General features: G+C 38.2%; 1 protein-coding gene across 1 annotated transcript in view; it reads right to left on the bottom strand.

Annotated features, from left to right (window-relative positions):
- The window catches only part of myo3b.L (myosin 3b L homeolog), a 143,202-nt gene that overhangs the window by 81,728 nt on the left and 46,449 nt on the right, over nucleotides 1–15,025 (bottom strand). Inside the window, exon 8 of the mRNA XM_041576285.1 lies at nucleotides 12,192–12,257. Within this exon, the coding sequence (XP_041432219.1) occupies nucleotides 12,192–12,257 (66 nt within the window). The remainder of the gene's footprint in view (nucleotides 1–12,191; nucleotides 12,258–15,025) is intronic.

Raw genomic sequence — 15,025 nt, 5'->3', positions numbered from 1 at the left:
TATATATATATATATATATATATATACAGTATATATATATATATATATATATATATATATATATATATATATATATATATATATATATATATATATATAAATAAGCTTCTGAGTGCCGGCACAACTCGTCTAGTAGGTAAATAATGCCTGGGTATAAAAAGCCCAAAAGGATAAATGTAGTCGTGACAGAGAATCGCACTCACAGGTCTTATGAAGAGATAAAAGTGTTTATTTATCAAAAAAAAACCTAACATTTTGGCTAGCTCCTATATATATGTGTATATATATATATATATATATATATATATATATATATATATATATATATATATATATATATATATATATATATATATATATATACACAAACGCCTGTACTCTATTTCACAATAAAATATATCATTCACTTTATTAACATCTGCTGAAACACAGATTTAAGTTACACATTTACTAATTTAGTGTTACTGTGCATCATTACATTGTGCTTAGGAACAATCAATTAACTAATTCATCCTAGCATAGCTAAATGACTTAAGTTGTAAAAGGAACATTTGAGCAGAGTATATTTAAGAGAAACTATTAATCATTTACTTTTTTAAAGGTGGAATCTGTAATGATTGTCAGGTACATACAGTGTGCATTAGTAGAACAGAGTGCATGTACCAGTGTTCTGTCCATACAGCCCATGCCTAAATTGATAGATGGGAGAAAAAGAACTTAAAGGGGGATAGAAGGGAATGAGGAGATAAAGACTGATGGGAAGGAGGATAAAGGAAGAAAATGGGAGTAAATATAGAAAAGCAAAACAGAAAATGCAGATGTAAGAAAGAAAATTGAAAGGGATGTAAGACAGGAATACAAGTGGGGGTATAAAAAGGAAACCAAATATAGACAAAGGTGAGAGAAAGGCAGATCTGGAAATGAAAGGAAAACAAAGTATAATGAGAATCAGCAAGATATTATCCTAGATTAGAGAGGGTACAGACTCATGGCACAAGAGGCAATGTTTCCCAATCTAGAATCTAAGGAAATTATTAAAATTAAAAGAATCCAGAGAAGAGTGACCAAGTTGATAAAGAATATGGGTGAGAGGCTGGACAAGCTGGAATTGCTCACATACTGATATGATCACTATGTATAAATGGGAACCCATCCAGATTAGAAGAAAGGAGGTTCCATCATAATGTTCAAAAACCATTTTACAGATTCCAGACAAACATTATGAGAAAGTTTCTATGGTTGGGTAAAAATAAGTACTTGCACCATATTGGCATAAATGAGTCAACGGTAAACAGAGAAGGGAGTCCCAACAATAAATTATTCATAAAACATTTCCCTGATTTTACACAAATTTTTCTGGTCTCCTAAAAATGTAAAATGGGGGTTCTGCTGTACAGTATATAATGGCACAGGCAACCATGTAGTGAGTTGGACCTCTCCCAACTACCGATATATGATCTGATTGTTGGCTATGAGGAAAGCAGGTGAGTAAGAAGCTAAAACATTACTGCTACAGACAAGTCTTAAAGGTGTAGATGTCTTGCACTGAGGGTTCAATGCAACTCATGCTCTCCCTTAGCAAAAGTGGGAAAGCCACAGAAAAATAGGGATCCTGACTATTACATTTGCAAGTGTAAATCAAATACCCTGCATTTAAATGCAGCAACTGAGCATGGCATGAAATAACAAAAAAAATGTATCTATTGCAAAAACAGCCCCTAAAACTTGGAGGCCAATATCCCCCGTAAAAGTGAGCACTCAGTTTATGACTCCAGCACAGATTGTGGAATGCCTAGAAAATCCCCCAAAAATTACTTACAAAAAAGAGATATTTGTGCAAAAAGAGAACCAGTAAAATGTCGCACACGGAATAAACTGCCTGTCAGATTAAATCATAAGTAGGTGTACAGTTTGCCCCACAGGATTTTATATCAGACAAGATAAGACAGTTACTCAAATTGCCTATCAGGTTTGATGCGGGTAATTAAATTACTACGTAGAGAACTGCTCATCAAGAAAATTACCAAAACATCAGGCAAAACCTCATCATGCGGAGAAAAAAAAGCAATATGAAATTTATAGAAGCACTATATTTAATTTATCATAACTAAGCTGGAAAGAGGTCAGTATTGACAAGCGCATAACTAATACATATAAATGAGTCAATTATTGCTAATGGCTAAAGGCTCGCTGCAACATGGCCTGATGTTTTCATTGAAATAAATAAACCATTGATTGTGGATGTGGTTGAAACTTCGGACAAAATGATTTTTTGAAAGGACAAACTAGGGTTCTCGGTCTGAGGCAGTGTAAATATGTATTGTCCTTTCTGCACTAAATATTCTGGAGAGAAACCACAAATTGTGGTACTTATAGGGGCAGATTCACTAAGGGTCGAATTTCGAAGTAAAAAATACTTCGAAATTCGACCCTCGAATTGAAATCCTTCGACTTCGAATATCGAAGTCGAAGGATTTAGCGCTAAACGTTCGTTCGATCGATCGAAGGATTTTTCGTTCGAACGATTAAATCCTTCGAATCGAACGATTCGAAGGATTTTAATCCAACGATCGAAGGAAAATCCTTCGATCAAAAAAAGTTTAGCAAGCCTATGGGGACCTTCCCCATAGGCTAACATTGACTTCGGTAGGTTTTATCTGCCGAAGTAGGGGGTCGAAGTTTTTTTTAAAGGGAAAGTACTTCGACTATCGAATGGTCGAATAGTCGAACGATTTTTCGTTCGAAACGTTCGAATCGAAGTCGAAGGTCGTAGTCGAAGGTCGAAGTACCCAAAAAATACTTCGGGGCAGATTCACTAAGGGTCGGATTTCGAAGTTAAAAATACTTCGAAATTCGACCCTCGAATTGAAATCCTTCGACTTCGAATATCGAAGTCGAAGGATTTAGCGCTAAATGTTCGTTCGATCGATCGAAGGATTTTTCGTTCGATCGAACGATTAAATCCTTCGAATCGAACGATTCGAAGGATTTTAATCCAACGATCGAAGGAAAATCCTTCGATCAAAAAAAGGTTAGCAAACCTATGGGGACCTTCCCCATAGGCTAACATTGACTTCGGTAGGTTTTATCTGCCGAAGTAAGGGGTCGAAGTTTTTTTTAAAGGGAAAGTACTTCGACTATCGAATGGTCGAATAGTCGAACGATTTTTACTTCGAATCGTTCGATTTCGTTCGAATTCGAACGAATTTAACCAATTCGATGGTCGAAGTACCCAAAAAATACTTCGAAATTCGAATTTTTTTCATTCGAATCCTTCACTCGAGCTTAGTGAATCGGCCCCTTCGAAATTCGAAGTATTTTTCATTCGAATCCTTCACTCGATCTTAGTGAATCGGCCCCCAAATGTTGTTTATACTTAAGACACTGTTTAAGATGTATGCTTCATTACCTCATGATATATTGTACAGAAAACATGCTTAAAGTTACTTGAATAGATGATTAAATGACTAAAATGCAGATTGCATAATTTTTCGGTCAGGAAATGCTCACTGAACAAATTTGCAAGAGTGCTAAGTGTACAGTGTATATGCAGCATACAGCTCTAGAGTGATTTTACATAGAGCAATCTAACACAATCAAGCGGTTTAGTGGAGACATGGAGTGGAGCTAATTAAAAAGGTGGACAACGTTAATGCCATTGTAAAGCCAGTTGCTCATGAGAGGTTGTGTACCAGTGGATTTATAGGGACTTGTAGGAAATTAAGAATGTAGCATATATTGGCTGTATAGAAGTATGGGGCCTGCTATCCAGAATGCTCAGGACCTGGGAGTTTCAGGAAATTAGTCTTTCTGTAGTTAAAGATGATCAAAACTGAGGGTGACCAAGTGAGACATTTTGTACAACCATTTCTCAATGCTCAGAGTAATTTGGCTCTCTCACCTTTTGAGAAAATAATCAAGGCAGACTGGCCTCAAAAAGCTCTACTGTCAAGAATCTATAAACTTCTGTCAACATTACCACCCCCAGATTTCATAAAACATAAATATATGACTCTCTGGGAACAAGAACTTAATGTGACTTTGTCATTAGAGGACTGGGAAGCTATTTGGTTCAATGCCAAGAAGGAAGTCACATGTGTCAAACAGAGAGAGAACGTATATAAAGTTATGATGCAATGGTACATGACACCTATGAGGCTTAATAAGATATACCCACAGATCATTAATCAATGCTAGAGAGGATGCCATGACCCAGGCTCTCTATATCACCTGTTTTGGTCATGCCCAATTATTACTGCTTATTGGAATGAAATCCACAGTATAATATCAAAGGTCACCTGGACGTGGTGAAAGACCCTATAACCTTTCTATTGGGAAAACCTATTGAAGAAATTTCTAGATCATCACAGGTTTTGGTTAACCATATACTAACAGTGGCTCGAATAATGTTAGCGGCTAAATGGAAATCGGTTGAACCCCCATCTATTCAAGAAGTCCATAGAAAACTTATTTCAAATATGACTTTTGAAAGCATGATTGCATATACTCAAAACAGGACACATAAGTTACTAGCTCTTTGGGCACCTTACGAGTTGTTGGCAAAACCACAAAATCCCTAACTAATTTCAACATTGACCAGGTGGTATATGTTGAGATGCAAGTAGTATAGATTCTTGATCTTTAGTTAACGCACAATGCTTTCTTGGTAATGGAATTTGCTCAGGTATCAGAACTACCAAGCAATGTAATGTACAACATTCTTCCAATCAAAATAGTAATCACTTTATACAAGGTAGAGCTTTGTTTTTTGTTTTTTTGTTTTATGTTTATTTGTTAATGTTTTAACAAATAAAGAGAATATCCAGAACGATCTTTGCTTGTAATAAAGAATTGAGGCAATGTTTACATATACTGTATTGATCAGCACCTAACTTCATAATGTACACATGTTATGTCACAAGCATGGAATGTTTTATTTTTCCTCTCTGGAAAATTTTATTCTTAATAAAAATTTTAAGTTACAAAAAAAAAACTGAGGGTGACCACTTAGAACTCAACTTAGAACTCAAGAATGAACAATGATGAACTCTACAGAACAAGTTGAGTGGTACAACTCACACAGTTAAAAGTTCTCAGAACCTTGAACTTGGGTCAGGAAAAAGAACAAGGACTTGTGAGGAGCAGAGTAGTCACTTGGACTAGATACCCAGAACCAGACCTTTAAAGAAGAAGGTTGGCTATTTGGTCTCAGGGTATAAGCATACTGTGGTACTTATTTCACTGCAATGCAACATACTGTAATTGACTGAACAATGAATACATGAAAATGTGCTGAATATCAGATAAAGAATAAAGGAGACTGAGCGCACAGAGAAGTGGCTGGGGGAATTGGTGTATGTTTTGCAGGTCAAGAGATCAAAGTCAAGCAAGGATGACTTAAATGGAGGTATATACTAAGGGGCATATTTATAAGCATTGGAAACAAACATCACTGGTGAGGTTGGCTATAGCAATCAGGTCTTTGCTTTTGTTTTCTAACTTGCAGGTGACTGTTGAAATCGAATTGCTAATTATTTGCTATGGGCAACATCATTGTTGATGTTTTTCTTCAGTATTAATAAATATGCATTTAATCAGGACTGTTTTGCACAAATAGTTAACATTTCCTGGCAAGTCAAGGTTTTTTTAAGAGCTTCTAGGAAGTGGCAACTAACCAATATGGGAGTGCCCTCTGTGAGCTCCAGGTGGAGCATGTAGATGGTGTTGAATTTACTGAAGAGAAATGAAAAGTGGTAGCTCTCTATAATGATATTTTTACTACTGTGTACTTATTAGTGGTGGTGGTGAAGCTTATACTAGCTTCTGCCAGACTGCTCTTTTAGATCTTGCAGTTCGATTATTTTGTACTTAGTCATCCAGTTACATGGATCACATCAGAAACAGTAAACAGTAATTATATAAAAACATAGAACTGTAAGCAATGTCTCTGGGCTGAAGCATGAGCACACCTAATGAAGCATTAATTTGCCATTCTGCTTTGCAGGACACTTTCCCCAGCAGTCACTCAAAGTGACTCATCTGTGACATTTAACTGATCCACAAACTATGCAAGAAATATTACTGCTTTTGATGGCTATTCAGTGTCTCCTTATAAGTACCAGGAAATAAAATCTCATTCTACAAGATTATTCAGTGTATTTTAAGAACTATTTTTAACCACAGCACTTCTGCAAAGGGAAGCAAATGTCAAGAAAACACGAAGCTTTCATAACAGTATGGCTGAACCATGGTTAGTGCAGGCTATGGTGCACAAAATGGTCTAAGTACTCGAAAATGGAATAAAGTGTGGAATAAAGTGTGCACTTGCAGGTTAGGCAATGCATGGAAATGCTGAGTGCCAGGTGAAGATGATGTGAACTTTTTCTTAGAATAATATTATACTAGATAATGATGGATGTTACATACCAGGCCAGCAGAGGAATCTATAGTAGGTTAAGTAGAACTGCTTGAACCTCTGAAAACAAAAGTGAATAGCAGGAAGCTTCTAAAATATCAGGCAGAGCTTAGTTCAAATGATTTAGACTACTCAAGACATGTGAGGGTCAGGACAGCCATCAAGCTAATGTTGTCTGACCCAGTTTATCCAGCACTCAAAGCTGCAGTCAATTGATATTACAAAACATATTTTATAATATCCCTAATAAATATGCATTTAATTCACATCAGACATGGTTGAGAATATCCAAATGGATGCATAAGCCTAGGGCACACACCTCTTCCCATTGTTGTTACATCCTGACGGGTTTGTAACTAGTGATGGGCGAATTCGCTGTGAATTTGCGCGATTCGCCACCAGCGAATAAATTTGCGAAACGCCCGCGAAAATTCGCGGCAAAAATTCTCCGGCGTCAAAAAAAAAATTTTCCGCTGCGTCAGAAAAAATGGGCGTCGGCGTCAAAAAAACAGGCGCCGGCATCAAAAATGAGACGCCAGCGCCGTTTCACTAATTTTCCGCTGTTTCGCGAATTTCGAGAATTTTTCGGCGAAGCGAAATGGCGCACATTCGCCCATCACTATTTGTAACATAAGACAGCAAAAGTAAAACTAATGTACTTGGGAGGAGAACTATGTACTTGGGATTAATTTTGATTACTGCTGGCACTCTAAAAAGGGTTGGGTCAGTTGTTCTTCTGACAAGTAGCTGCTATAAGTCAAAGCCAACTCATACAGCCTACCTTGCATTCAAATGGTCCTTGTAAAACCACATTTCATTAAGGCACTCAAGTGTAATAGACATGAATTCAGTTGCATTTAATTATATATTAACATTGATGTGCCAATACATATTTACATATTCAGCCTGTGATAGATCCTGTTTAATACCTTAGTGTTATTTATATTTAAATAATAATTTATATAATTTTCTTCTGAAGTTCTTTTTCTGGTTGAGCTAGGACCTATTTATTGGATAACAGGATCATTTTACTTTGATATATGATCAGTGAAATTTGTTCTACAGTTTCTCTCAGTCATAGTAGGGCTGTTGTATTTTCAGGGTAGATGCTATTTTATATTAAAATGATCCCAGTGATATCGTGCTCATGACTAGCATGGCACCTCCATTTTGCAGACAGAAGATAATTGCATTGTTGTGAAGTGGAGCATGTCCCAGGTATCTGGCTCATTAAGCCACACTAACAAAATGAACTACACTTACACTGACCTCAGAGTTGGTGTCCCAGATATTTTAGCAACTTCCTGTCTGCGTCTCAAATGAAACAAATGCTTAATGTTGTATAACACATTACATTACTCAAATGCTGTTCATACCATGTTGCACCCAGAAAACAAATAGATATGAGGGGTCACTTAAGGTGGCCATAGACATAATAATTCCAAGAAAGATTGTTTGTGTCAATACACATGTGTAGAGGTGAATCGTCAGGTAAACAGGTAGAAACAATAGAATTCTACCTGTATCTGACGATTCAGCACTAACAGTGGCTGATGTTCAGGTGCCTCCAAAGACAATCAATCAAAATTTTCCACCTAGGCTAATCGACAAGCCGACTGATGTCCAAGCTTTCTGCCAATATTGGTCAGCTCATCTCCTGCCATACACAAACAGATTATCGTACGAAATTAGTTTTGTACAATATTAACGGTGCGTCAATGGCAACCTTTACAAACTGCAGGTGCTGTGAAATGGATGCAATGGAGAGCACGTGATTTAATTCATTAAGGTACTTGCATCCAACCATTCTATATGGGTGCAAATTGAGTCCATCTAGACTCCTTTGATAAATTGTGTGTGAGTGCACCTACTGCAACTGGGCAACCCTGGAGTTAGCTCCTTGCTGAACATGAACATGGAGCTAGCTTTAGGGTTCCAACAGTGGGTAGTGCCAACAGGTACACCAGACTTGCAGCAGCAAAGAGGATGCAAATGTGTTTTGATTACTGGTGAAGTAAAGTAATATTTGCTTTTGGCAGTAGCAATGCTGGAATTGTGGGAAAAATGCTGCATTTTGGGTAGAAATATAATAAAGGTCATGAATGGAAAATGTTTACAATGCCAAAATGTATGCCTTTGAGTGAACAAATCTGTATATCTGTTGTGAACCCAGAAACTGTTTAATAACCAACTCCCCCAGCAGAAGAAAGAATAAAATGGTATAGTTCGCACAAGTCCAAAGATTATGCCACCTTCAAGCATGTCTTAAAAGTGCGCAATGCACAATTTTTTCCTTTTATGAATGTTATTACATTTTGTCCATAGTCTCGATTGGCACTTTGAACACTGCACTTGCAGTTGTAAATTACCCTTATGATCTTAGTGGAGTAACTACTGCCGAAATAGACTCAGGGGCTGCTGGGGCCTTGATCCAGAGTCCTGGCTGATGCTAGTTTTCTCCAAAGTTTGTGCGATGGGATACCTACATGGTTTTTTTAAGCTTGGTGTGGCTTGATATTAGAATGGGTACAAGTTGATCTTCACAAGGGTATATATTGACCCAAAATATACTCATTGATCAAGCTATAGGCTTCTCACTAAATAAGGCCTTGATTACCTACAGGCATAGGCACTGTAGGATCTACCTCTCACACTTGCAAGGGAAACACTTACTGCAAAATAGGTTCCATTCCATACATTACATGAGTGACCGCACCATCCATACTTAGTAAATATATATATATGCAACAAGATAAAGACAAAGAGATATAAACAAGCAAATCCCTATTATTGCTGCCAGGGTATAGTGATGACTGTAAAAACTAAAAGCAATATTTATTACACACACGTACTTAGACACGTATTAAGAAGTGCAAGCACAACCATTCCTACCCAGGACTTGGATATTTACCTGGTCCAATAAATAAGGTTTAAGCAAAGCTTGAGAATCCTTTTCCAATGAATTGAATAATTCACCTTACTTTAACCTAATAATTTTGCTTATGGTTTTAGATCATTGCTTAGTTCATGAACTCTGCTTTTAAAGATATTTACTGATCAATGATGTTAGGCGAGGGGAGGATTTCACAAATGATTAATGATCACACTGTATCAAGGAAATATAGATGTATATATATTTGAAAATTGGTTATTAATGACTTTAACTTGTACTTTGCGAAACTGAGAATGGTGTTGAGAACAAATACATATGCCACCACTAGATAGCTAATCAAAGAGTGCCTTCTGTTCTGTTTTTAATATTCAATGGCTATCTTTTCCAAATACTGACAATAAGAAATACTTGTGTTCTTATATGAGTTACATGCCCTTATTGGGTCTTCAGGAACACCCAGTATAGTATCTGCAAATAACTCTCATACCTAGCACGGCTTAATGTACTTGAAACTGCCTTCTTCCCAGGGCTTTGCCACATCATGGGTGAGGACCAAACTGCTACCTGGCAAAACCAGGCAAAAGAAGTTTTTTAATTGCATCTTCCTTATTCACACTGTAGATTAGCTAATTACCATCTATGAGCAAGGGTGCATACTGCTGCTTAATTTTAGTAATTTCCTTAAGGAAAATGTGGTCTTTCTAATATGAGAAAATTTACCCTAATCCCAGTACCACATGATAAAAGTAGGCCTTGAGTCTGGTGTACCTTGAACCTTATGGGCCCCCCCCACTGCAAAAAATCTTCAGGGGGCCCAGCGAGCACTCTGGAACTAAAACCCTCCACTTGCCCTTCTGCCCACCCAGCCACTTGTACTTGTGCTCCATGCACCACAAAAAAGCATATGAGCTCTGAAGCAAATTTAATTTACAGAAGGGTCATGGTAGGGGAGACCCGTGGTCCAGGCCCCTCCGGAGCTCCTGCAGTCATGGGGTCTGCTGTATGGTAGTTACGTCACTCATCTTAAGGCAAAAAGGAATGATTATCATGTTTAAACATGGAAGTTGGTTGCCCTCATAACACCTTTGTGTGTGTGGTCCCTTCTCCTCTTCTATGGTACTTCCTTCAGTACAATACAGCATTGCTGTGTTCCTTATGATTTGTTTAATCTTGCCAGAGTCAGTATTTCAGAAAAACTCATAGATTTATTTCTCCTTATCTACCAGACCATGATAAATTGAATCATCATTCAGGAACATTGCAAAAAGGTAAATAAATAGAAGCCATCAGTTTGAACCAAAGGCCAGAGTGCTTTGCATAAATTAGCCTGAGAAGAAAAACATGTCAGCATTGTCTGAAATCTCAGATTGGCCATGGCTATAGGTGTATGAGAGCAGTTGTACTATCAGTGGCTTCCAGGCAGGAGGTAATATCTGTTCTCTGTTGATAAAATGAGCCTTGTGGAGTCATTATTCTATGAATGGAGATAACAAAAGCACTGGGTCTGTAACAAAGCTCATAAGAAATCAAAAGGCAGAAAATGTGAAGCTCGGCTTTGTTTGTGGAAGAATAATTATGTATTTTTGTTAATATCTGCTGTTACCAGTGATCCCTGTTCGATTTCACTCCATAGGGACATTACACATACCGACCAGTTAAGAATGTAAAAAATACTTATTTTTTTGTAAGCCTTTGTTGTTGAATAAAACATGCTTTTGTTGTTGTTGAATAACCCCACATGTCAGAGATGTCTTGGGCATATGTTTTCATTGAATACCCCCAGAATCCTGTATCAATATTCATACAAGCTTTATTAATGCAGCCTTCTTCCCCTCTCATAACTGTTGTTGATTAGTTTTAGTTTTTGTGTTGTGAAGATTCAAGTTCTATTGTCTGTGGTCTCCAGTCACTGCTTATTCAGTACTATACATGCTAACCAATTACTGTCTGCTTTCTAAGGAACCGTGTGCACACCCTGTTTGGTCATTGGGCCTTTACTTATTGTTCACTGTTGTAATTTGTTGTGTGAACCATGTGGCTTTCCACTCCACCTTGTAATAAACACAGGGGCTGGAATTTTTGTACTTTGCTCTCCCCATGTTATCCTGAATCAGCTGCAGAATTTAATGTTACTAGGATAATAAACTCATGTTCAGTGACATAACTATAAAGTAAGCAAATCTAGCAATCTTAGAAATGCCCCTCCCCAGCCGCTGTCTTTCCTTACCTGCTGTGAGCGGGCAGGGAGCGGGGGACTCAAGCCATTGGTCAGGTGGCAGGGCCCGGAGTGGCATTGTTATGCTACTGCTTATAGTACAAGCCTTTTGTGACCTACAAATCTCACCTTTGCCTCTCTTGCCTCTCTTGAGACCTACTCTGCCATAGGGCCCATGACTGAAGTAACCCCTGTACAACCCTGATGGCAGCCTTGCTATCACCACATGCCAATTACCAGAGGTATGAGATGCAGCATTCTGTGGCACAAAGGAAGTACCTAATGTCTGCCTTAATTAAGTGTTAAGGACAGGGCTCCATTTGCATGTTGTACATATATGCACTCAATGCTGCATTGGTTATACTAAGCTCAACCGAAGGGCATGTAAGTGCATGCTGTCCTCACAGGCACAAGTTTCAATCATATCTTTGTGCCTCCAGTAGCTGGGGGTGCTGTGGGTGCAATTATACTGGAATTTTGGAAAAGCAATGTTGCAGTGTGGGTAACAAAATATGGCTGATCGCACAGATCTTTCGCACTGTGCCCTTCAGTAGAAAATATGTGAAATAGATTCATTTAACAAGCAATAAAATTCAGAGCAATTTTTATTGTAATGCCAGCCCCCCTTTAAGACACTATGGTAAAACTGATGCAAGAAGTACACTTACTGTGAAATGAAGTGGCTAAAACCTCGACACCATTTTCCTGGATGAAGCAACGTAGGTGGTGGGTTTCTAGAATAACAAACAGAAAAGCTGACAGTGATTACCTTTAGTAAAAAGGAGAACGTCCCCGAAACCCTTGTGTAATAGAGAATCATTTGGTCTAGTGTATTTAACAAACACAGAAGAAATCCTGCTCTTCATAGGAAACATGTACTAATCACACAATACAGCACACAGAGAAGCTTTAGAATGGTGTCAAATGGTTGATTTCATTATACCAGTTTAATATAGGGGTGGGTAGGATGGGCACCTGCCTAGGGCACATTGCTCGAGTAGCGCAATTGCAAGCTTGTAGTGTGGAAAGAATAGGAGAGTAGAGGTGGGTGCAACTGGTTGGGGAGGAGTGCGGTAGAGGTTGGTGGTGTTGAGAGCTAAGAGCATGCAGACAGAAGTGGCACCTTTGGCTTCAATACCACTTGACACAATTCTGATGGAATATGTAGTTTAGCAATATCAGCGTTCAGAAAGGAGGATTACGACCCCTTAAGAATGGAAGATTAAGAGGCTTTGCATAGGGCTGCTGCATGTGGCAAGTGGTACAACCCATGTATGAAATAAACAATCAATCCAATTGACCTATGTCAGTGGACCAGTTAAAGGGGTAGACTGCTCAACCAAACGTTACTCAGTTATTGCTTGACTACAAATCCCAGAATAATGTAATATATAATGAAGGTGGAGGCATGCTGGGAGCTGTAGTCTAGCAACTTCAGGGTTGTATTCTTAAAGCAATATTGCAGAATAAACTTTTCCCCAAATTTTCTCAGCCATCGACTCCATCGCAAAAAAACCTCCAATGAGAATCCCAGGGGATCTTTTTTAAATCTGGCTTTGTTTTCTTTGTTCCTGCAACTAGAGTTGGAAGCTTTGAACACAGTTTCCACACACTCAACAAGCCTGACCTGTATCCCCATGTTTGATTCCAGTGTAATATAATGAAGACAAAAAAGACATAACTATCTCAGTATGTAAGATGACAGCAAAATGTCTAACATAGTGCTTGGAATCTGCATTCTTATTGGTCAATTATTTTGCATTTATAAAGATTATTTTGATCAGTAGAATTCTCACTGTTGAATTTTCTTGCATCTACAATTATGGTTTTTGGCATTTTCTATAGAAAACTAGGGGGTGTGGAAGATGGCATTATGGTTCGGTTTACAACCCCTTTAAATTAATACAAAATGTCACAAAAAATTAGCAACACAGTTTAAAAGACAAAAAATATTTGCTGGAAGAAGTAACATTTTCAGTAACTATGTCATTTTCGTGCCTCAGTTCTGCTCTTGTCCCAAGCAGCGCTTAACTGATCTGGCCATCTGCCCACTTGGCAGACAACCATCTGCGGGAAAAGAAGGAAAAAGTGAATTTCAATGGAGAGAGCAGTTGGGAGGCTGAAGCAATTAGTTCCTACTATTCTAATATCAGATAGAAATACTTTGCTTAGTAAAATGATTGGGAAAGTCTAAACATAAATAGCATAGGCTGGAAATATCAACCTAAGGGGGGAATGTAATAAAAGAAGAAAATGAAAAAAACACATGTTCTCTGTGTTGGAATGTTATCAGCAAGGCTGCAGTTGCAGAGACCCAGTGTGACAGCTAATACACAATTTATAGTGGCCATACCCTGTACTAAGATCATTTTTTGACCCCATGGCTTCCCCCACTGTGATCCCCTAGCTCTCCCAAAGCAGTTGGCTCAAAACTTAATTACCTATGCAAAAGGATGCTTCAATTGTAATGCAGTGTACCAGTTAATCATTTTACTCTGATCTAACATGGGAAGATTAACGTGCAGCATGGGTCTGAAACTGTAATCAAACATACGGAGGGCAGATATAGAATTGTTTGCTTGTTCAGTTATAGGCAAATGTGTTTAATGACCATAGTGACAAGCATATGAGCAAATAGCAAAGAGCTACAGCTGGTTAATTCTTCACTTGTCATTGTCTTGCATTAATGTTGCCTCTTGCCCTGGAGAGCTTTGTAAAAGTTATGAGGGTTTATTTACCTACGGAAGGCAGTAAATAAGCACTCATAAGTGCAGTAAGTGCAATCACTGTGTTTTGTTTTCAAATTGCAATAATTTTCCCAGAATTCCAGTGCTTAGCACAACTGCAGGCAATTCGCCAAAATTAATTCAACTATGTGTGCAAATCTAAAATTTAATAAACTGCAGGAAAACCACAAATTGCAGCAGTTGGGGAAGTTGCAACTGTAACCTTGATTATTTATATATTGACCGCTTACACTTAAGCTTATAGGTAAAAAGACTGTGTTCTAGAAACTATTAACTATGTAACCTTAATGTGTAAGATCAAGTCCACAGAAATAAATGAAGATTCTGTTGTTTTTAAGAACCACTGGTGCAGTGAAAAGGTGGGTAAGAACAGTGTCGGACTGGGACACCAGGGGCCCACCCAAAAACCTTAGACCAGGGGCCCACTCTCAGTACTAATATTCTTCCTCTGCTTATTCAACCTCTCTTCTCCTAGTCTGTTTTCTTTACATACTATAATCAATTATTCCTTCGATTTAGCCTCTTTTTTCTCTTAGAAATAGGGAATGGCCATGAAATAGGCCAAAAGTTTAGCAGCATGAGGGCCCCTGATACCTGGGCCCACCGGGAGTTTTCCTGGTATCCTGGTGGGCCAGTCCGACACTGGGTAAAAATCAGCATGAGAACCCTTCCTGCTCCTTCAACTGTGAAAGGAAGCCCTGTTTAACCTGATCTCTGCTGGAGTACTCGGGGCTATTTCAGAACAGTAATAAGCT

The sequence above is a fragment of the Xenopus laevis genome, chromosome 9_10L, assembly GCF_017654675.1.
Source record: "Xenopus laevis strain J_2021 chromosome 9_10L, Xenopus_laevis_v10.1, whole genome shotgun sequence".
In the NCBI taxonomy this organism is placed as follows: Eukaryota; Metazoa; Chordata; class Amphibia; order Anura; family Pipidae; genus Xenopus; species Xenopus laevis.
Note: the sequence above shows the minus strand (reverse complement) of the source record. Positions and strands in the feature narration are given on the sequence as shown.